The sequence below is a fragment of the Thamnophis sirtalis genome, unplaced genomic scaffold, assembly GCF_051295495.1.
Source record: "Thamnophis sirtalis isolate CommonGarterSnake01/CBP01778 unplaced genomic scaffold, rThaSir2_p1.2 scaffold_3, whole genome shotgun sequence".
Taxonomy (NCBI): Eukaryota; Metazoa; Chordata; class Lepidosauria; order Squamata; family Natricidae; genus Thamnophis; species Thamnophis sirtalis.
Genome location: NW_028261383.1, coordinates 175,373,848 through 175,396,659, shown reverse-complemented (window position 1 = coordinate 175,396,659; position 22,812 = coordinate 175,373,848). Strand labels below are relative to the sequence as shown.

General features: G+C 42.3%; 2 protein-coding genes across 2 annotated transcripts in view; one reads left to right on the top strand and one right to left on the bottom strand.

The window, feature by feature from the left end:
• FARSA (phenylalanyl-tRNA synthetase subunit alpha) overlaps nucleotides 1-22,812 on the top strand; it is a 350,543-nt gene that overhangs the window by 38,934 nt on the left and 288,797 nt on the right. The gene's annotated exons all lie outside the window — the stretch shown is intronic.
• On the bottom strand, nucleotides 1,274-14,321 carry GCDH (glutaryl-CoA dehydrogenase). The gene is made up of 12 exons (XM_087711036.1): nucleotides 14,178-14,321; nucleotides 13,382-13,497; nucleotides 13,188-13,223; nucleotides 10,723-10,866; nucleotides 9,213-9,275; nucleotides 8,221-8,391; nucleotides 6,779-6,908; nucleotides 5,634-5,850; nucleotides 4,660-4,763; nucleotides 3,289-3,414; nucleotides 2,193-2,353; nucleotides 1,274-2,064 (listed from the first exon to the last, which is right to left on the bottom strand). The coding sequence occupies exons 2-12, from the start codon at nucleotides 13,482-13,484 to the stop codon at nucleotides 1,991-1,993; spliced, it is 1,329 nt and encodes a 442-aa protein (XP_087567162.1). The 5' UTR covers nucleotides 13,485-13,497; nucleotides 14,178-14,321; the 3' UTR covers nucleotides 1,274-1,990.

The following is a 22,812-nucleotide window of genomic DNA, read 5'->3' as shown; positions in this document are numbered from 1 at the left end:
TGATGGCGTCCTAAGGAGGTCCACCCTGTGGGATCTTATCGGCCGTTGGGAGGTATGTGACAGTAGGCGGTCTCGCAAATACGCTGGTCCTGAGCCATGTTAACTTCTTGCAGTAGTTAACCAGGTTATTATTTTCTGTGCTGTTATTTTCCAGAATGTATTTTTTTTGCTTTTTAGTTATATATAAATGTCAGTGATTGATAGTACAATGTGCTATGGTAAACCACAAACAAATTTTTCATGTCTGTCCTTTTAATTAGAAACATCATTACATTTTTCTCTGCATTTGCATCCTATTTAGTGCTGCTTAAGTATTAGAAATCAACTTCTTGGCTCATGATTACACAACTTTTCTTGATCTAACAGCTTTACTTCAACTTTGAGTGGTATGTTGTGAGTTCTATTCCATAAATCAGGGATAAGGAGGTTGTGGAACCAGGAAAAAAAAATTGATTAAACTTAAGTTGTCTTTAAATAGAATCATTTTTTTCTCCTTTTTATAATGTGACAATATTTGGTGGTCTCTGGGGGCTACATTCAATGCTCAGAGATTGGACCTCATGTCTTACAGTCTTAATTGTTCCATAATGTAACTTCTGTTTTAGAAAATAAATTATTAATTACTGTACATAGATTAAACGAACAAAACCCTTGACATACTGAGGAACACTTAAAAGTCATACTGCATATTAAAGAATATAGAGAATTAAGAACCCAAATATACATCATATATGAATCTTGTTGATAGGGAAAATTTGCTGAATTATATATATGTTAAGAAGCATATGAAATCATAAAATTCCCAGCCATTTGCAAAATATAGCCCTAAATCACTGATTTTTGGAATACCATGCATCAGCCTTCAAGCCAAACTCACTACATTTTATCCAAACTCAATAAGAACTCAGAATTGTCATACCCCACTCACTGTTTTCTGAATTCTTTACCAAAGCAGTAGAAGTGTAACAGCCAAAAGGTTCAAATAGTACTTTACTGCTTTAAATAAAGACAACTTCAAGTATTTCTTACAAGTGTAGTGACAAAACTCAATGCCCTTTGAGTTTTGTCACTAAACTTATGACAAACAGTGCCACTCAACAGTCCCCTTGGGTAGAAATTGATTGTTGTCTCTATTTAATCTCTCTCCAAAGAGTTTTAATAATTTTAAGTGCTAGTAAAGATGTGAAAGAATTGCTCACAGGAAAGGCCAATTTTCTTTAGTCACTAATATAAGCATATCAGGTTTCAACTAATTATCCTACACAAACTACTGTTGGAAATTCATCACATTAAATTTATTTTTGAAAGCAGAAAGGGGACCTTATTCAAAGGGGCAAGGATCTGAGCTGAAATAGCTTAACACACCATCAAAAATGTGTTCTAATATTTTAAAAAATCAGTCTTTATTTAACACTGTCGATGAAGGCACTGAAAACAGCAGCTAGTTATGTCACATGGCAGGAAAAGCACAGAGTAGGTAGTACATTCTGATTTTCACCTTCAAGTATTACAATTTCCTCTTACACAAAAAAGAAGAATCTTACCTGGATTTTTTAAAACTATAAATTGTAGATTACTGGTATAAACCTCAAGGCTCTGACTGGGCCCTGGAACAGCAGTCAGCTTTAAAGTATCAAATACCTACAGTTACATCCCAAAATCGTTTGTCTCAAAAACAATTAGACAATTCCAAAACATTTCCTAGACCACAGTGTTATCCTTCCACCAATTAGAAAAAAGTTTTTCCTTTAGCACAATGCAGCACTTTTAACTTCTTTCTGTATTTTTGGTGAACAACAGAGAATTTTTAAATGCCTGATTTCTTTCAGCTTACAAATAATTAAGTTGAACTGAATACTTTGATCACAATCTGGTCAGCAGCAGCACTCATGCTCATCTTATAAAAAGATATTCCAGCATCATAAACCATCTCGAGTGATGTTCACAACTGGAATCATGTAGAGGAAAGCTAAAGTCTAGGGAAATGTGTTTATTTCCCAACTGTGAATGCTTGAAGTCCAGTGATAGCTCTACCAAGGATGAGAGCATGGATATCATGAGTCCCTGGAGGCAAAAAGGCAAAAATGTTGTTAGAATTGTCTTTAAAAAATGTAATAAATAAATGAAGCAAAATAATAGAACATGTTTCTAAATAACATGTTTGCTGGACACAATTACAATCCTTTTTTTACCTTCATATGTGTTAACTGCCTCCAAATTCAGAACGTGCCTGATAACATGATATTCATCTGCAATTCCATTGCCCCCAAGCATGTCACGAGCTTGCCGGGCAATCTCCAGGGCTTTCCCACAGGAATTCCGTTTCAGCATAGAGATCATCTCAGGAGTTGCCCTGGGAACATAGGACAAATGCTGAAATCAAGCAAGGACTGAAAGGGCTTAGGTCCCTAGGCTTTCATACAAAATACACAACAAATCAGATGTAACAGAAATCAGAGTTAGCATAGCACCTTTTTAAAAAAAAAAAATGGATGGGAGGACCAAGGTCCTTGGTGAGAATTCCCCTCCTTAATAATCTCCCTCTCTCCCCTCTGTTTAAATCTGGAAAGGAAGTTCAGTGGCACTAATGAATAACAATAGCCCTTTTTATTGGGATTATGATGAAAAAGAAAAGAATGGCAATAACTAACCACATTTTGTGGCCTTCCAATTTTCTTCTTCTTGCTATTAATTGCTTTTGAAAGCACAGGCTTGAGCACTATAGCGCCAGGCTTTCTCTGTTGGCTCAAGCTTGATTGCAGCTTCCCAGGAACTTAACACAGCATATTTAATAGATGATTGTCTTCTGAGAAATGAAATTGCAGCTCCTATATTCTCTTAAGCTTAAACTTAGCTCCTTTTTCTCCCTTTTTTCCTGCTTAATAAAGACCTTTCTTTTTCTCATGCCTAGTATAAAATGGTAATGGGTTACTATATTTCAAGTATAATTTCTAATGTCTACTTTCTGCACTGCAATAATCCCAGATGTGTGCTAGCTGCAGCAAAGCGAGTATAATTTTTTATTGTTATTGATGCACATTGCAATGCTGGGAGAAACTGAAAAAAAAATGCAATTTGTGGGTTAAGAAAAGGAGAACAATTTGATCCTCCCTTTTATCTCCGTCTCTCTCCAGCACAGAGGTACTGATCTTTTAAAATGTTTTCCCAGATACAAAATGAAGTAGTGCGGTACATTTTATCTTTCATTTGACTAACTCTACCTTTGAGGGGAAAAAAGGTCACTATTCACAATTCTGCCATTAGTGACGTATATAAATATATGCCTACTTGTCTTCATCTTTCAAGCGCCCGAGTTGCAGACAAGCCTGTAAGCCAATAGTGATTTCCGTGAGCATGTCAGCCAATTTCTTCTGGATCAATTGGTTTCTTGCCAAGGGGGCTCTGAACTGGATTCTAAGAGGAATGGATGAGATAATTCAGCTAAAACCATTGCACAGGTGTGGTAGGGGGGAAAAGAGTTGATAAAATGCTGGAAACATTCTAGAAGATCACCATGTAGAAGGTGATTCTATCATACTAGAAGCTTTTAAGCACAACAAGTTAATTTTAAAGAAGAATTCAGATATAACAGGTATAACAAAGAGCAGGTAAAATAGCATAAGGTCATTTCCAATTACCTCCCAAAGACCCATTAGATCACACAGGGTTGTCCTCCTCCGGATTCCGTCTACCAGCCAATGCCATCTGGCTACTATCCGGAGGAGGGCCTTCTCTGTGGCAGCTCCGGCCCTTTGGAACGAACTCCCCGCGGAGATTCGGACCCTCACATCTCTCCAGGCCTTCCGAAAAGCCGTTAAAACCTGGCTGTGTCGGCAGGCCTGGGGTCGATGAGTTCCCTTCGCCTCTCGATTTGTGTGGCTGTTGGTTATTTTTAAATGCCTTGTATTTGTAGTTCTTGTGTTTTCCTTTCCCTCCTTGGGTTTGTGCGCCGCCCTGAGTCCCGCTGGGAATAGGGCGGCATATAAATAAAACAAAACCTAAACCTATATTCTGTAAGATGCAAACTTGGAAAAAGTGGTGGAGACTCAGAAAAACTCAGTTGCGAAAAAAGCATACAAACAAACAAAGTAGATATATGAGAAGCAACAAAATAATTTATAGAATAATTTCTGGCTGAAAAGTCCAGCCTGAAATGTGGTTTAGGACTGGAGATAGAGTTTAAATAATATAATGAGAATTATAGAAAATTACGGAGACATCTAAATCTGAAAATGCAGCTGCTTCTATTATCCAGTGACCCTAAATATGTACCCTGTAACAAAAGGCCATGGAACTGTACAAATGGAAGCCATAAACGAATAATCTTGGGTAGTACCCTGGAGACCTAGGGATCGATTAAGAATCCATGAAATATAAATAAAATCTATAACTTTAGGTATCTTTCATCCAATATATCCTTAGCAAAACTAGCATTACTGTGTATCTTTTTTCACATCTGACTTCAGCCAACGATGCTCCGCATGGTCTTGAAACAATATCTCACAATATCTTCCACGTGACTGACGTTGTGGGATCGTATCACAATCACAGTGTTTGTGTAAATGAAATATTAAGGATACTACATATTAGCCTGTAAGCATCATTGTAACCACATGCCGTTTCCTATAGAACATCTCTCCAGAAATCTCGAAACTTTACCTATCCAAAGTATATTGCCTGGCTGTATGCATACAGAACTCAGCAGCACCCAGTGCTCCCCAGGAGATGCCATAACGTGCATTATTCAAGCAGCCAAAAGGGCCCTGTGGGAAGAGAAAGACATTACGACTCAGAGAAGGAATTTATTAATATTCCTTCTGTTCCAAAAAGATATGGGCTTCCAAGCATCATCCACATGATTGATAGCTACCATTTGCCTACTAGCTGTTGTGCAAGCTTTACAACTGAGAGTGCCCCAAAGTTTATTTTACATATCAAATCCCTTTTTAAAATAATGTCATAAATCACTCTGCCTGTGAAATGAGCACTGATATGGCTAAGTTCTTTTGAAGGAAGTTGCTCAAAGACAGGACCTCATAATATAAACAAAAATCGAATACTAGATTTATATTTGTCCCTTAGTTGTACCGTTACTACTTATTGTTGCAATGCAATTTACATATTCATAATGAAATAAACCCAAACCTTATAGCTAAATCATCTAGAAATACTTTTAAGCTTGAACTAAAATGTATTTTCAATCTTTCTCAACATCCCCTGCAGGGGTGGGTTTCTCACCCCGTTCCAACCGTCATTTCCAACGTCCTCGTGCACACGCACAGTGCACGCATGTGTACTAGCGCCTGTGCGATGCTCCAGCTGCTCCTGGAGGATCGCGCAGGCACTGTATGCGTTCTGCGCATGCGTGGAAGCACAGAACTCGTCAAAACCGGGTAAGAAACACGGGTGGGCAGGTGGATCCTTCGGCGTTCCCGGAAGTTACTTACTTCCGGGTTCGCCGACCAACCGGTTCGCGGGGACCGCCGCGAACCGCCTGAAACCCACCCCTGATCCCCTGGTAATAAACCTGGGCTAGCACCTCTTGCAGCATTCCCTGGTCACTGCACCATTCACATACAGTAGTCCCACTGCACATGCCAATGAGTATCACATGGATTGTAGAGAGATCTTACTGCGAGTCCAGACACTTTGGGGAGTAGATTCTCTTCAGGCACTTCTACATCTTCCATAATAATCATCCCAGTAAGAGAGGCGCGTAGTGAAAATTTGCCCTCAATTTTTGGGGTAGAAAGACCTTTCATTCCTTTTTCCAATAGGAAACCCCGTATTTTGCCATCATCACATACAGCCCACACTACACAAAGGTCAGCCATTGGAGAATTAGTGATCCTAAAAGAACAGCAAGTATATTGTCAATGATTGGTATGACGTTCAACACAATCCTTATGAGAAAAAGGCATACTCTTCAGGGGGAAATACAGTGTGAACAGAGCAAAGCTTAGTTGGTATCTAATCTAAAGATTGTAATCCGTCCCCACCCGAATGATGAATGAATGAATGTTGTGTTCTATTTTTACTTATGTATTGTTTTATGTCTTACTGTCTTGTATTCCCCTCCCCATAAATTGTAAGCCGCCCTGAGTCCCCTCAGGGAAAAGGGCGGCCTATAAATAATAAACCATAAACCATAAACCATAATCTTCCAGAAACAAGATGTCAGCCTCTGCTTCGCTGCTGCTTCGGCTGCCATTGAAACGGGGAGGGGGGGCATGGTATTTGGGAGGGGAATCATTATGTGCTGGAGGATTGTTATTGGAAGGTGTCCTGAGCATCTCATTGCGCATGTGGAGGAAGGGAGTTTCCCACCAAGGCCAACTGTCCAGCATTCCACCCTGATGATGCTTTTTGAAGACATCTCCCACCTGACGGTTGGGTGAATTATGATTGGACTATGAAATGGGGTGCCAAGGGGAGGGGATTGAACTATACATGATATCTATTGCTTCCGCGCCAATTTACTCAGACTCAGCTTTGCTTTGCTACTCATCGTTTGTAATTAGTAAAAGTACACTTAATTCTAAGCATGGAGTTGAGTGGTTTCTTTCCTGATTATTAAACGAAGCAGCACCTGACACAAATTTTAATTCAGTCTCTCTTCCCTCAAATCTTTCACTATAGTTATCGGGGGCTTAAAGTTTTACCATTATTTTAAAATAATCTTTTTTAAAAAAATCTATTTTTAAAATAAAACAAGCAGAGTGGCCTACGTTACTTCCCTGTCCTGATCTGCATACGTAAGGACAAGTGCAAACCTCACCAAGTCTTGGAACCGTTGAGTGTGTAGGTCTTCCTAGAAGGGTTATACTGGGCCCGAGTCTCCATGCTACCAGGGTCACTTCCATGGTTAGGCTCTGTAAGTCCGAAACAGCCCAGCAACTCTCCTTTAGCTAAGATGGGGGGGAGAGAAAAAAATCAAAAGATGACTATAGCAACTCCTAAATTATCCTTCTCTCAAGTCCCGTTATTATTCAAACAACTTCACAGGGATAAGTATATAGTGGTAACCTTGATACTCAACCGCTTTGAAATTCAGCAAATTTGGTACACAACCCCTTTTTTTTTGTTTTGTTAAAATGTTTTTATTTTCCATTTTCCATTTTCATACAGTCACATATATACTGTGCATAACCGGGGCCATACAACATTAAACAATAATCACAGCAGTTCCTCTTGTCAACAATACCCCCAGAAATATAAATAAAATGAAACTCAAACTCAAACTCAAATAGAAACCCAATATACCTCTTCCGCTCTCCATACACCTCTTTCTTCCACCCCCCTCCAACTTTCTATCTTCCCTCCATCATCCCCCTCTACCCTACTTCCCCGCCCCCTCTACCACTCCTCTCTCCCAGTCCACTCCCTCCCTTCTCACCCTCCCTCCCTCCCAAAATGTACACAGCACATTTTGATGTGAAAATTTTGTCCTGATGCTCATCTTTTGTTTGGTACTTGATGCACAAGCTAGAACTTAATTTCGATTTCAATTCAAAATAGAGCTGGAAGGGTCAAACATGTCAGTGTCGGCTGCTTGTGGTTCACCGTATTAGTCGTTAGTTTGATACTAATCATTTTTGGTACTCATTGTGCCTGCCAGAACCAATTAACAATGAGAACCAAAAATGATTAGTATCAAACATTTTTTCCCATAATGACTAATACGATGAACCACAAGCAGCCGACATTGACATATTTGACCCTTCCATACATTCCAATATATGTATGTTTTTTATTTGGACATCACTCCTGGATTTTGTGTTTGTGATGAAAAACAAATGAAACTTTGACTTTGGTTTTGCCAATTAGATAGATTTGTCGTTATAGAAATGGCTAGGTATGTACTAACGTGTAAAGGTAAAAAGTTGAGATTGTAATGTTGTTATCTCGTACTGTGCTAAAAAGAGACAGAAGTCAAACCTTTTCTTTTCTTCTCTTGTACCTCATATTTTCTTTCCTCCTTTCTTTTTACTTCCCTTAATTTCCTATTTTTCTTTTTCATTGTATTTTATACATTGATAAAACAATAAAGATTATAGAAAATAAAAATAATGAGGATTAAGGCAAGTTTAAATATGATGTGAATGCATGTTAACATACATATGCATATATGTGCAAAAATAATAAGATATAAAAACATACCAGTGTTGGTATAATTACAGAGCAATCTTCTGCGTTCAGTCTTCTAAACTATTAACTCACCCAGACCTGGCAGATATTTCTCCTTCTGCTTTTCTGTTCCATATGCATATATAGGATGCATCACCAAAGATGACTGAACACTCATGACTGACCGATAGCCACTGTCCACCCTCTCGATCTCCCTGGCCAGGAGTCCATAGGCAACATAAGTGGTCCCTGCACAGCCATAGCCTAAGGCAAAAGAATGGAGAATTAAACATCTGTGTCAAGAAATCAGCTGTAACTCTCTTAGATAACTTTCCTGAAAGATCCTACTTGCCAAATATTTAGAAAGAAACAAAAAATAAATGGAATAATTTATTAATAATTTAATAATAGTGACCTAACACACACACACACACACACACACACACGTCAGATACAAAGTAATTGTTACATCATCTACAATCCATAATATGAACTAAAATCAAGTTTTACCAAGTCTCTAAAACTAGTAACCCTGGTATTTCAAATATGATAAATGATTGGCAATTTCTAAATCTGGATTTTAAAATTTTGTATCCTCCCTTATCCTAAGATCTCCTTATTATCTTATCTTAAGAAGCTCTTTCAAGCATTTCACAATTCATAACAGGGCATTTAAAAACAAAATCTTATGTTTAAATCTAGCCACAACCAGATAGGAGCACAACCAAAATACTTTTCAAAACACTTCAAAGCATACTTCCCATTATTCTTTCATCCATTGATTTGTATGTATTTTCTCTTATAGGACAAATAATTAAATATTAAGTAATAAATTAAACTGCAGATAAAACTCTGAAGACACTGACGGAATACAGATCAGTAATTTAACTGATCAGTCAAATAAAAGAAGTATACAAATGGTAGAAAGGTGATGGCAATGATTTATCAAATACTTAAACTATAGCTGAAATGGAGACATGATATATTCTGAACTTCTCCTCCCAAGAAACATGAAAAAGTTCTAAAAAATCCTCCCTTTCTGCTATAATGGACTCACTCACTGTCATGAAAATGTTTAACAATACCTTTGATGGTTGGGCCCAAGACACCAAGGGCTCCCATCTCTGACACAATTTCCCGGTGAAAGACTAGAATGAAAATAGCAGAGAATCAAAGAATGTAATTTAGAACACTGTAAGCAAAACTTATTGGAAGAAATATGCATAAAATATACTCTATTTCCCAGAAGCCTGGTATGCAACACAGAGGCATGTTATAATACTGACAAGTAACTTTGATAATTACTAAAGCCCTGAAGTCACAATTACTGAATTTACATGGAAATCAGTATTCCATTTTAATAGCAATGGCGCTTAGACTTTATATACTACTTCATCATGCTTTACAGCACTCTCTAAGCATTTTATGGAGTCAGGAATTGCCACCAACAATCTGGATCCTCATTTTAACAACCTGGGAAGGAAGGAAGGCGGAGTCAATCTTGAGCCAGTGAGAATTGAACTCCAGGCTGTGGACAGAGTTAGCCTACAAACCTGCATTGTAGGGTACCATGATGGCTCAGAGGTTAAGACACTGAGCTGAAAACTGGTAGCCCAAGGTTCAAGATCTGAGCACCATGTGATGAGGAGAGCTCCCGTCGTTGGCCCAGCTCTTGCTAACCTAGCAATTTGAAAGCATGCAAATGCAAGTAGATAAATAGGTACCACTTCAATGCTCCACCACATCATGCTAGCCACATAACCATGGAGATGTCTTTGGATAGCGCTGGTTCAATGGCCAAGAAATGGAGATAAGCACCACCCCTATAGTTGGCAACTACTACTGGAATAAAATCCACAGGAACCCCTACCTTTACTGCATTCTAATTACTTCATCACCACAGGTAAGGGCAGGTAAGATTACATATGAAATAATGAATGTTTAACAACACACACACAATGTATATTATTTCAAGTGAGTCTTGAACCCCTAATTCTGGATTAGTTCATGCAGCTTTCCTGGCAACAATTGAGAAATGGTTTGCCTTCACTGTCTTTCTAGGACTGAGAGAACAGCTCGAAATAACTTGCTTTATGCCTAAGGCAGGATGAAAATAAGGCAAGATCTCAAGTTGTCATCACTACACTGAAAAGATGGCTTCCCGGTCTGACACTCTCATTGATTTATACACACACATATTTTCATTTCTGACACCTAGATAGGTGTCGTTATCACTTCTGAGAACTTGAGTATCTGAAAGAAAATTAAAGTATGCTTAACTTAGAGATACTACCACTCCTTTTTTTTAAAACCGACCCAAAGCAATTTACTAATTCTTCTACTGCTCCCATAGGACTGCTGAATAAGTAACAGCTATTTAATGTATTGGCACATTCGGGAAATGCCAAACAGGAGATTCCCTATTTCTAAAGGGAGAATGTATCATAGTACATAAAGCAATAAAAGGAAATATATAGCCCTGCAAATGTTTTGAATTTCAATTCCCGTCAGCCTCAGCCCAACCAGCAGTTCCAAGGTTTGTAGAAGCTGTAGACTCAAAGTATGAAGGACACCACTTTGTTAATAGAAAGTTACCTTCATTTCGATTGGCCATGAGGATCCTGGGCATCAACTTTTCTTGGCAATAGGTACGAAATGAGTCCCGCATCATTATTTCCTCCGGAGTCAGGAGCCTTTCCAATTGTAGGGCATCGCGCCAGTCAAACCGAGCTTCCGGAACTGGAAGAAGAAAGCTAGAGCTAGCCTAAAGAACAAAAGGACTGATAAAGAATCCCCCCCCCCACCCCTCCCAGGTCCCATATAAGGCCTGCTGAAGTAATGGGAGTACACATTCCAATAGTTCTCCCTATAGACAGTAACATAAATGCCGCTGAAAAGTTGTGTAGTTGGCAAGTGCGAACCTGTGTAAATCTCTGCCTCGCATTACATTATTCTCACACAGACACCATAAGATTATTGTCAGGTGCGACTTCATTTAATAACCAGGAAAGAAACCACTCAACTCCCATTTTGTTTGAAATTAAGTGTACTTTTACTAATTACAAATGAACAGTTGCGAAGCTAAGCTGAATCTGGTTAATTAGGTGCAAAAGCAAAGAATATCATGTATAGGTCAATCCCCTCCCCTTGGCACCCCAGTCCATAGTCCAATTATAATTCACCCAACTGTCAGGTGGAAGATATCTTCAAAGAACATCACCAGGATGGAATGCTGGACAGTTAACCTTGGCGGGAAACTCCCTTCCTCCACATGCGCAATGAGGTGGTCAGGACAGCGTCTAGAATCTTCCTCCAGCACATAATGATTCCCCTCCCAAATACCATGCCCCCCCACTCCCCGTTTCAATGGCAGCCGAAGCAGCAGCAAAGCAGAGGCTGACAATTATTGTCCACTTCAGTGTATACAGGCAAACTGCAATGATGCAATTCATTTTTATTGAAACTATGTTTTGTATTTGGAATCTTTGCTTTGTTTTCCTTAAAGAATAGAATGCATGATTCAAAGAGAAAAATATACTGAGGAAAGCCCTTGTAAGGGACAGGCTGCTTTTATAAATATTCATAGGTCTTTCAAGTGTTGACTTGCGGCCTTAATTATTCTATTTCACCTTTCTGGTTTCATCTTGGAATGTTTGAAAAGTGTGCTGGGCTGAAGTTATCCAGTCAATTCCCCTAGCAAGGTGGAAATCCATGTCTTTCTACTCCACACCTTAACCATTACACTATATGGCTCTGAAATATACATGTCAAAGTTATCTTCTATATAATTTGTTATTTATACACTGAAGTCGCCAGCTTGGTGGATCTTATTTCTGGGAACACACCTATACAACAGTTTTATAAAATAATCACTTGTGATAGTGGCAGTAATGGCTTGCATCTTATTGAATATCTGGAACCAATTTTTGAGGGAATAAAATATTTATCTAATCAAAATCTAACCTATGTCTATAGATGAATAGGTCCTTGGAAACTCATATACTTCCTCAGACCACCAAATTAATGACAAGGAATTAACAGTGGTTGTGTATCTTATGCAAGAGATCAAACAGATTTTCAATTTTTTTCCCAGTGGAAGGATCTATGAACTAGGAGGGATGCTGTTTCAAGAGCAATTGGCGATGTGAGCTCAGATATGCAGCTCTAAATCACAATTGGCTTGGGGGGGGGGTTGGGGGGGAGGGAGGGATGTATATTAGGCTTGATGAGGGGTGTTAGATTTTAATGTATTATGATTGCACATGTATACTGTCTTCTCTTATTTTTTCTTTAAAACTAAGATATGTTAAGTATGTTGATATGGAAGCATAAATACCATCAACATAGAATGGAGTTTGCTCAGAAGCTGAAATACACCAATGAGAGGAAGAGTGGGAAACAGAAGAGAGAAGAGAGATGGGAAGAGAGGGATAGGAGAGAGGGTAAAGGGGGGAAGATGAGGAGGATAAGGAGGAGTGGAATGAAGAGAAGGAGAAAGGAAGAAGTAGAGTAGGAAAGGATGATGGAGGGAAGGAAGGAGGTAGGAGAGAGGTAGAAGAAAGAGGTGTATGGAGAGCAGAAGAACTAATAATGGGTTTTTATCTTTTTTGGATTATTTTTCTTTAAAACTAGGATATGTTAAGTATATTGATATGGAAGATGAAATACACCAATGGGAGGAGGAGTGGGAAACAGAGGAGAGAAGAAAGATGGGAAGAGAGGGATAGGAGAGAGGGTAAGGGGGGAAGATGAGGAGGAGAAGGAGGAGTGGAATGAAGAGAGAGGAGAAGGAGAAAGGAAGGGGAAGTAGAGTAGAAAAGGATGATGGAGGGAAGAAAGGAGGTAGGAGAGAGGTAGAAGAAAGAGGTGTATGGAGAGCAGAAGAGCTAATAATGGGTTTTTATCTTTCTGGGCGTTGATGGCAAGAGGAACTGATGTAATTACTACTTAATACAATAGGATATTGGCTATGTAATAGTAGACATGTGATTGTATGTTATGAAAATGGAAAATAAAAAAAGTATATTTAAATCACAATTGGCAAGAAAGAATCTTTTTACCTTTCGATCCGCTCGCCAAAGGCTTCCCTTCTTTTTCTGTAACACAAGTGACAAAATAAGCCCGTTTCTCAATCCAACGGTCTTTCGTGTTCCTCCCCCATAAAATCTCAAGAATCCTAAATAGATTTATCTCTCTCTTAGCCCTGGTCCTATCCCTAACCTCACCCGATAGCAAAAAAAAAGCAGCCACTTACCTTTTGGCAGAGGTGCGCTGGTGCTCTGGACTCGAGCATCGCAGAAGTTGGTTACGCTGCCTCTGCATTGCAGAAACAGCCTGCTGGGAAACCTTAGCGCCATGGAGGGTAAATTCCTGGAAAAGATCAAAAGGGAGAAAACTGTTAAGATCCTAAGTTGTGAAAATCACAACTGGAGTGGTTCCAACACTAAATCATCTTCCAGCAAAATAATGCTGGAATAGAAGAACGATGATACCCATAACTCAGCCCAGTCCTGTTTTATAACGCAGGAGCCAGAATTAAACTAAAGCACCGCATGCTAAACAAACAGGGAATATAGGGTTAAAGAAACGGTGATCTCCAACCTTGGCAACTTTAAGACCTGTGGACTTCAACTCCCAGAGTTCCCCAGCCAGCTTTGGCCACTTTAAGACCTGTGGACTTCAACTCCCAGAGTTCCCCAGCCAGCTTTGGCCACTTTAAGACCTGTGGACTTCAACTCCCAGAGTTCCTCAGACAGCAAAGCTGGCTGAGGAACTCTGGGAGTTGAAGTCCACAGGTCTTAAAGTGGCCAAGGTTGGAGACCACTGAATTAGGAAAACAGAGAATGAATGTGCGAGGCCCACTTCCGAGAATCCTATCCAAAATCGCGAGCAGCAGCAGCAGCAGCCATGGGGCTCAGCGCTCCGCAGAGCAGAAAACGCAACTGGGGGGTTTTCTTCCTGGGGGAGGCGGCTATTGTCCATGCGGGGAGAAAGAGAAGGGCCTCGGCCCTACCAACCAAGTGCTGGTTTCAGTTGGAAAGAATACTGACCGAGGTCGGGGCTGATCGAGGCTCTCCGCTTCTCCTCCACGGTTTGCTCCCAGGCTGTTCGCGTTAAGATTGACAGGTGAAGTGACGTCTCCTCCCGGGTCCGCCACGGCCCCTCCTTCGGCCAATGGGCTTTCGCCTGCCCTTCCTGCCTAGCCTCGCGAGGCGGCGCGCTCCGCTCCCATTGGCCGGGCAGAGGGGGCGTGTGGCCACCACGGAGGCGGGACGGCTGGGAAAAGGAGGGGAGGGAGGGGAGGAGGAGGAGGGGAAGAAGGAGAGGGAGGGGGGATGAGGAGGAGGGTTGAGCGCTGGGAGAAGGAGGGGAAGGAGGGAGAGGAGGGGAGATGAAAGAGGAGGAGAAGGGGAGGGGGGAGGAGGGAGGGCAGATGGAGGGGAGGGGAGAAGGAAGAGGGGGAGGAGGAGAGGGAGGGGGGATGAGGAGGAGGGGAGAAGGAAGAGGAGGGGAGGGAGAGGAGGGGAGAAGGAAGAGGAGGGGAGGGAGAGGAGGAGGAGGGAAGGGAGGGGGAGAAGGGGGAGGGGAGGGGAGAAGGAAGAGGAGGAGGAGGGAAGGGAGGAGAGGAGGGAAGGGAGGTGAGATGGAAGGGAGGGGAGAAGGGGAGGGGAGGGCTGGGAGAAGGAGCAAGAAGAGGGGAGAAGGAGAAGAGGGAGGGGGAGGGGAGAAGGAAGAGGGGGAGGAGTAGAGGGAGGGGGAGGAGGACGGGGAGGGGAGGGCTGGGAGAAGGAGGGAGAGGAGGGGAGAAGGAAGAGGGGGAGAAGAGGAGGGGGAGGGGAGAAGGAGGGAGGGGAGGGAGAGGAGGAAGAGGGGAGGGAGGGGGGAGGAGAGGGAGGGGGAGGAGGAGAGGGAGGGGGAGGAGGGGGAGGAGGGGAGAAGGAGGGAGAGGAGGAGAGAAGAAGAAGAGGGAGGAGGGGAGGGAAAGGAGGAAGAGGGGAGGGAGGAGGAGAGGGAGGGGGAGGGAGTCCCGAAGTGGGCAAGGGCTCGGATTCTGCTGATGTGGATCTGTTCCTTGACCATTCCCCCCACTCACTCTTGTGTATTACTGTGGTATATTTCCCTTGTTTGCCTTATTTAACACACAACAGTTTTCAAAAGTTCCAGAAACAGCACCTGAGCACCAATGCCTGGTAAGGGCCACGCAGCTTAAAGGAGGGTTTCTTTGCACAGTTCACGGGAGGATCACAGACCTGCAAACTAAGGGTTTGTGTGCGTGTGCCTTCCAGTCATTACTGACCTTGGCCTCTGCCCGGACTAGTCACTGCAGTTTCCTTGCCAAAACCACGTTTTGTTTGCCCTTCCCTGCTTTCTGGGTCTTAAAAGAAAAGAACCGGCCCCCAAATCAGGTTTGTTTTGTGCCTCCAGCAGAACTACAACTCTGGGGGGGTCTCTCGGATTCTAGCCAGGTGCCTTAACTGTTACCCCAAACTGTGTCGCTTTATCCTTCAATGGGGTCTAATTAGAGCCTAGTTTACACCAACACCATTTCTTATATTTTGAGGGTTTCACTAGCTTCATCTCCCCCCACCCCCTGACTTTCTCAAGGTTCCCATCATTTCTCAATTTATTTACTCTCCGTACATTTGTTTGCAGTTTGAGCTTTATTCTGCCTAGAATCTAGATCAGTGTTTCTCAACCTTGGCAACTTGAAGATGTCTGGACTTCAACTCCCAGAATTCCCCAGCCAGCATTCGCTGGCTGGGGAATTCTAGGAGTTGAAGTCCGGACATCTTCAAGTTGCCAAGGTTGAGAAACACTGATCTAGATGACCAAACCAGACCATCTTCCTTTTGGGCTGTTATAATATATTTTTGTACTCAGTCCACATTCCCTCTTTACCCATGTTTCTGACTCTACGGCGCTTTTTTAAAATCACAAGTTAGATGAGACTCAGGCCGTCAGGTAGCATAAAGATTCCTTAAATATCTAAGGTGACCAGATTTTCAGATTGGTAAAGAGGGACACCTTTGAGGGGGGGGGGGGGGGCTTGATTAAAAAACTTATACGGAGCAACAAAAATTTTCACACAACGCAAAAATAGTATTGTAATATTTTTTTTATTTCAACATAACTACAATTTACAAATATAAACTGTAACTCTTGCCAAACATCAAAATTTTGATCACGTGACCATGAGGATGCTGCAAAGGTCGCTAAGTGTGAAAATGGTCGCTAAGTGTGAAAAATGGTCATCGGTCCCTTTTTTCAACGCCATTGCAACTTTGGTCACTAAATGGACTGTTTGAAAGCTAAGGCTAGCTTGCATTATAGTGCCTTATGGTAGCTTATATTTTCAAGAGAGAGAAGCTAAACCCCTAAACACACAAGGAATTTTCTCTTTGGTGAATATGCTCTCAGTGTACATAAAGAAAAATAAAATAGAATGCATTCATCAAGAATCATAAGCTACAATAGCAATAATAGCAATAACAGTAGACTTGTATACCGCTTCCTAGGGCTTTCAGCCCTCTCTAAGCGGTTTACAGAGTCAGCATATCGCCCCCAACAACAATCCGGGCCCTCATTTTACCCACCTCGGAAGGATGGAAGGCTGAGTCAACCCTGAGCCAGGGAGATTTGAACCGCTGAACTGCTGATCTAGCAGTCAGCCTGCAGTGCTGCATTTAACCACTGCGCCACCTTGGCAACATTTCGTGATGGTCACTAAATCCTGGAGGATTGTTCCCTCTGTGCTTCTGTAAAACAGTATATGTTAGAATAGAATAACAGAGTTGGAAGGGACCTTGGAGATCTTCTAGTCCAACCCCCTGCTTAGGAAGGAAACCCTACACCATTTCAGAAAAATGGTTATCCATTTATCTTTTAAGAAACTTCCCGTGTTGGAACATTCACAACTTCTCCCCTTGATTAGTTTCCACCCATTGCTTCTTGTTCTACCCTCACATACCTTGAAGAATAGCTTGACTCCCTCTTCTTTGGGGCAACCCCTGAGATATTGAAAGACTGCTATCATGTCTCTCCTAGTCCTTCTTTTCATTAGTGGTTCAGGCACCAGACAAGAAATCAGGAGTTTCTAGTCCCATTTTGGACATGAAAACCTGCTTGGATGAAATGAGGCCAGTCACTCTTTTTTTTCCTCCTTTCCTTCCTTCCTCCTTTCCTTCCTTTCTTCCTTCCTCCTTTCCTTCCTTCTTTCACTTCCTTCCTTCTTTCCTTCCCTCTTTCTTTCCTTTCCTTCCTTCTTTCCTTCCTTCCTTCTTTCCTTCCTTCTTTTCCTTCCTTCTTTCCTTCCTTCCTTCTTTCCTTCCCTCTTTCTTTCCTTTCCTTCCTTCTTTCCTTCCTTCCTTGTTTCCTTCCCTCTTTCTTTCCTTTCCTTCCTTCTTTCCTTCTTTCCTTCCCTCTTTCTTTCCTTTCCTTCCTTCTTTCCTTCCTTCCTTGTTTCCTTCCCTCTTTCTTTCCTTCCCTTCCTTCCTTCTTTCCTTCCCTCTTTCTTTCCTTTCTTTCCTTCTTTCCTTCCTTCCTTGTTTCCTTCCCTCTTTCTTTCCTTTCCTTCCTTCTTTCCTTCCTCCCCTAACTTTCTTCCCTCCTCCCTTTCTCTGTTGTGGGGAGTTGGAAGGAGCATTAGATCTGCTCACCGCCTTAAAAGTGGGATTTTTTAAAAATGGCTTTTTAAAAAAAAGTGATTTCAGCCGGGATGCCTTTAGTACTCGCCCCATCTCTCCTCCTATCTATCCTCCTTCCAAAAAGTTGATTTAAAAAGCCAGTGATCTGCACCCGCTTCTCCAGCGTTCCTGATTGAGGGGCAGAGGTGCCTGGGCGCGCCCTGTTCCCCCCCCTCAAGGCTTCGCGTTAAAGCCAAAAAGGACCTCCACAGAGATGGCTCTGGGTCTGGGAAGGCAGGGCAGAGAGGGACGCTGGAGAGCAGCAGCTTTCGCCTACAGCCTTGGGGGGAGAGGGGGGTGTTTGCAACCCTGCCCTGCTTGGCGCCCCTCGTTGCTTGAAATGGGGTGCTCCGTTTGGGGGGGGGGGATGCAGGAGGTCCAAATAAGAGGCGGGCTCAGCCTCCGCTGGGATGGAGCAAGCAGAAGGAAAGGCAAGAGCGGGGTGTGTGTGTGTGTGTGTGTGTGTGTGTGTGTGTGTGTGATGGGACTTTGCTGGCAATTGCAAAGCAGCCTTCCCCCGATTGCCTTCCCCCACGCCTCCCATCACCAGCCTCTCCCAACCAGATCCCCGCCTGCCTCCCCTCGGCTCACCCAGACCAGATTGACAGCGGCTTGCATGGCATGGCTGCAGGAAGAGCGGTGCCCAAGAGAAGCAGGGGGGGGGGGGGGGAACACCTTCCGACGGCTGAGCCGCTTGGCCCGGGACTAGCCTCCTCCTTACCATCGCTCTCCCTGCAGAAAAACGGCACAAAAGGGGAGGGAGGGAAACACTGCCCTCTAAAGGCCACATCAGGAACGACACTTTAGAGAACTTTTTTTTTTCACAGCGTCCTTTTTAAAATTGATTTTCTTTCTTTTGGAAAATCGGTACTTTTTCAATACGCAACGGGACGCGGGAAAAATGATTGAAACGCGTGCCTGTCCCACCAGATGAGGGACGTCTGGTCACCCTAATCTAGGTCCTCTGGGTGAAAGCTGCCAGAATTCTCAGCCTGCACACAATAGCCGTGCTGGTTACAAATTCTGGTACTTGTAGTCCTAACAAACCCATTGACTCTCGACTAGAGCAGGCTGCTTTAGATACTTGCTAGAGGAAACTTTATTAGCTTAACTTTCATTTTTTTTAAATTCCATTTCAGTAATAAACTTCAATTAACTACAGGTAGTCCTTGACCAATCAATCAATCAATCAATCAGAATAGAGCTGGAAGACATCTTAGATACTCTTATCAATACTCTTGCTGAAACAGTATTAGATGTTTTGTTTCCTGCTTCCAATTTCCTCTTAGGGAGGGTTGTTGAGAAACCTGTTGGAATGCAGATTCTGAAGCCCTGGGAGGAAAGGCTACACCTGAAGCCCATTCAGGGCTCAGACCTGATTATAGTGCTAGAATATATAACTGATAACATTTGTTGAGGACAACAAAACGCGAGCTTCTTTTACCATTTAGTTAAGCCGATGGAAATTGCAATCTCAAGTACTGATAATGGCCCTAGTTGTGATTGTGTAAAAGGGAGGGATTATGCAGATAGGTGGAGATGAGGGCTCTGAGCTCATTATCTTTTCTTTCTGGGAGACTCCACAAATGTTAAAAGTTGCCAGATTTGAAAAATGCTGATCTAGCCTAATGCATAAATCTGTCTTGTGACTTCTTTTGATCTATCTAGGGGCCATACATCAGCACTCAATTAAAGGAACAGATGTGCTTTAGTTTAAAAGGCAGATAACGTCTTAAAGGCCTGTGATAAGGGACATGAAAATGAATTATATGCCAAACAATGCAGGGCACCCTCTGTTGAGCTGTCATTTATTTTCATTATAAAGATTACCCATGCATCCATTTGCATGACCCCAAAACAAGGTAATTAGTGCAATGTGGCCATGGCTTTGATCCAAAGTATTTGCAATAATAGTTTTTTTTTTTTAGAAAGTCAATGCAGAGCTGGGGGCACAAGCTATCCCAATTACCATGAAATTAAGTCAGTTCTGAAATATTCTGTGGCCAAAGCAGGAAGGGAAAAGTGGGGAGAGAAAAGTTGATGTGCCAAAATATTATTTTACTCATTTTCTTCTGTATGAAAAGAAACTAATTAAAACATGCAGGAGCCTTGGGAGAGTCTGGCTCCAGAACGCTTGAATCTTTCTTATTATCCATGATTGATTTTGAGACGCTTCACAGGAGAGCTTCAGAAACAGTCTTTACGACAAGACCTGCTGAGGCCTATAATTGCAATCTATGTCTAGGCCAGTGTTTCCCAACCTTGGCAACGTGAAGATGTCTGGACTTCAACTCCCAGAATTCCCCAGCCAGCATTCGCTGGCTGGGGAATTCTGGGAGTTGAAGTCCAGACATCTTCACGTTGCCAAGGTTGGGAAACACTGGTCTAGGCTATGTAGGAGAAGAAAGGCTACCAGGATAAGCCATCTAGGTCCTCTGGGTGAAATCTGGCTAACAGCTGCCAGGATTCTCAGCCTGCACACAATAGCCGTGCTGGTTACAAATTCTGGTACTTGTAGTCCTAACAAACCCATGGATTCTAGACTAGAGCAGGCTGCTTTAGATACTTGCTAGAGCAGTGTTTCTCAACCTTGGCGACTTTAAGTCCCGTGGACTTCAACTCCCAGAATCCCCCAGCCAGCTGGAGGCTGGTGTGGCTGGAGGAGAAATGAAGGTCGAATCCACAGTCTTAACTCCTCCACACGCGCCTGGAGGGCTCCTCAATTTGCTTCCGGCATCATTAGACTCAGCCATGCCAGAAGGCTTCTTCCAAGTGCATGCTTAGTCATGAAGCCATTATCTCTCAGTTTCCATTCCCCAGAGCTGGCTGGGGGATTCTGGGAGTTGAAGTCCACAGGACTTAAAGTCGCCAAGGTTGAGAAACACTGTGCTAGAGGAAACTTTATTAGCTTAACTTTCTTTTTTTTTTTGCTTGATTCCATTTCAGTAATAAACTTCAATTAATTACAGGTAGCCCTTGACCAATCAATCAATCAATCAATCAATCAATCAGAATAGAGCTGGAAGACATCTTAGAGGTCTTCTAGTCCAACCCCTTGCTGAAACTGGAGACCCTATACCATTTCAGACAAGTGATTGTCCAGTCTCTTCTTAAAAACCTCCAGTGTTGGAGCGCCCACAACTTCTGGTGGCAAGTTGTTCCACTGGTTCATTGTCCTCACTGTTAGGAAGTTTCTCCTTACTTACAGGCTGCTTCTCTCCTTGATTAGTTTCCATCCATTGTTTCTTGTCCTGCCCCTTTGGAAAATAAGTTGACTCCCTCCTCTTTGTGGCAACCTCCCAAATCCTGGAATGCTGCTATCATGTCCCCCCCCCCAGTCCTTCTTTTTCTCTAGATTAGCCGAACCCAAATCCTACAACCGTTCTTCATATGTTTTTGTCTTGAAGCCTTTAATAATCTTTGCTCCTCTTTGCACTTTCTCCAAAGACTTAACATCTTTTCTGTAATGTGGTGACCAAAACTGGATGCAGTATTCCAGGTGTGGCCTTACTAAGGCTTTATAAAGCGGTACTAATACTTCACGTGATTTTGATTCTATGCCTCTGTTTATACAACCAAGGATTGTATCAGCTTTTTTGGCTGCTGCTGCACAGTGCTGGCTCATATTCAAGTGATTGTACACTAGGAACTCCAACTGTTCCTCTCACAGTTACTGTTTTTTGAGCCAGGTTTCTCCTAATCTGTACTTATACTTGTAGTTTTTCCTAAGTGTAAAACCTTGCTTTTCTCCATATTAAAATTCATATGGCCCCCATTGTTCAAGTTTCTCAAGATCTTTTGGGATCCTGAGCTTGTCTTCTGGAATGTTGGCAATTCTCGCCAGCTTAGTGTCATCTGTAAATTTAATGAGTTCTCCTTCTATTCCCTCATCTAACTCACTTATGAAGATATTGAAGAGGAGTCCAGAATTCTTCTTTAAAAATGTTGGTGTTGGTGGTGCACCAACAACTCCTGAAAAAAAAACCCTGTTCTGCTGATTCATTGTTCTGTCAGGGTTAGTTGTAGGTCAAATCTGTCTTTGGTTATTTCCCATATATTACTTCTTGTATTGCTTTCACATGCTTTGGAGAATAAGTTTCTACCCCCTTCTTTGTGGTAGCCCCTTAAATATTGGAACACTGCTATCATGTCACCCCCTAGTTCTTCTTTTAGTTAGACTAGACATTCCCAATTGGCAGAACCATTCTTCATGTTTTAATCCACTGTTTCTCAACCTTGGTGACTTTAAGTGCTGTGGACTTCAACTCCCAGAATTCCCCAGCCAGCACAACTGGCTGGGGGATTCTGGGAGTTGAAGTCCACAGGACTTAAAGTCACCAAGGTTGAGAAACACTGTTTTAGAAGAGAAGCAAGAAAGCAGGAGGAGTCATGGCTGGGCTGGCACCCAGGATTGGCACTCAAGTGCTCACAGGCATCAGCACGGAATTCTGGGAGTTGAAGTCCACAGGACTTAAAGTCGCCAAGGTTGAGAAACACTGTATTTAATCTCTAGCGCACAGGTGTCAGACTCCATTGTGTTACATGATGTATCACAATTTATTGTGACTTTTTTGCCTTTGCGGAGCTGGGATGGGTGTGACACAGGGCTGTAAGTTCTAGAGCAGTGTTTCTCAACCTTGGCAACTTGAAGATGTCTGGACTTCAACTCCCAGAATTCCCCAGCCAGCGAATGCTGGCTGGGGAATTCTGGGAGTTGAAGTCCAGACATCTTCAAGTTGCCAAGGTTGAGAAACACTGCTCTAGAGTATCAATATCTTTTTTTTTACTATGGTAACTGGAATTGGATCCACTCTCCCAACTCTGGTCATACTAAAGATTATAAGCACATTTCATTCTTTATTTTTCTCTTGGGTAGAAAGTTTTTTTGTGCTGATGATCATTTTTTGGGCCAAATCCAGACTTACATTTGACCCATCCTTTTTACGGACATATTTTTCAGGTAACGATTTTTTTTTAAATCTAAATTTCTTTCTCAGAGTCT

What these genes read in the sequence shown, in the direction of transcription:
- GCDH (XM_087711036.1), bottom strand. Translation starts at nt 13,484, where the DNA reads ATGGCGCTAAGGTTTCCCAGCAGGCTGTTTCTGCAATGCAGAGGCAGC. An exon ending in GAAATATCTGCCAGGTCTGG is followed by an intron (nt 6,909 to 8,220) that starts GTGAGTTAATAG and finishes CCCCCATCTTAG; the next exon opens with CTAAAGGAGAGTTGCTGGGC. An exon ending in CGCTTGAAAGATGAAGACAA is followed by an intron (nt 2,354 to 3,288) that starts GTAGGCATATAT and finishes CTATGTTCCCAG; the next exon opens with GGCAACTCCTGAGATGATCT.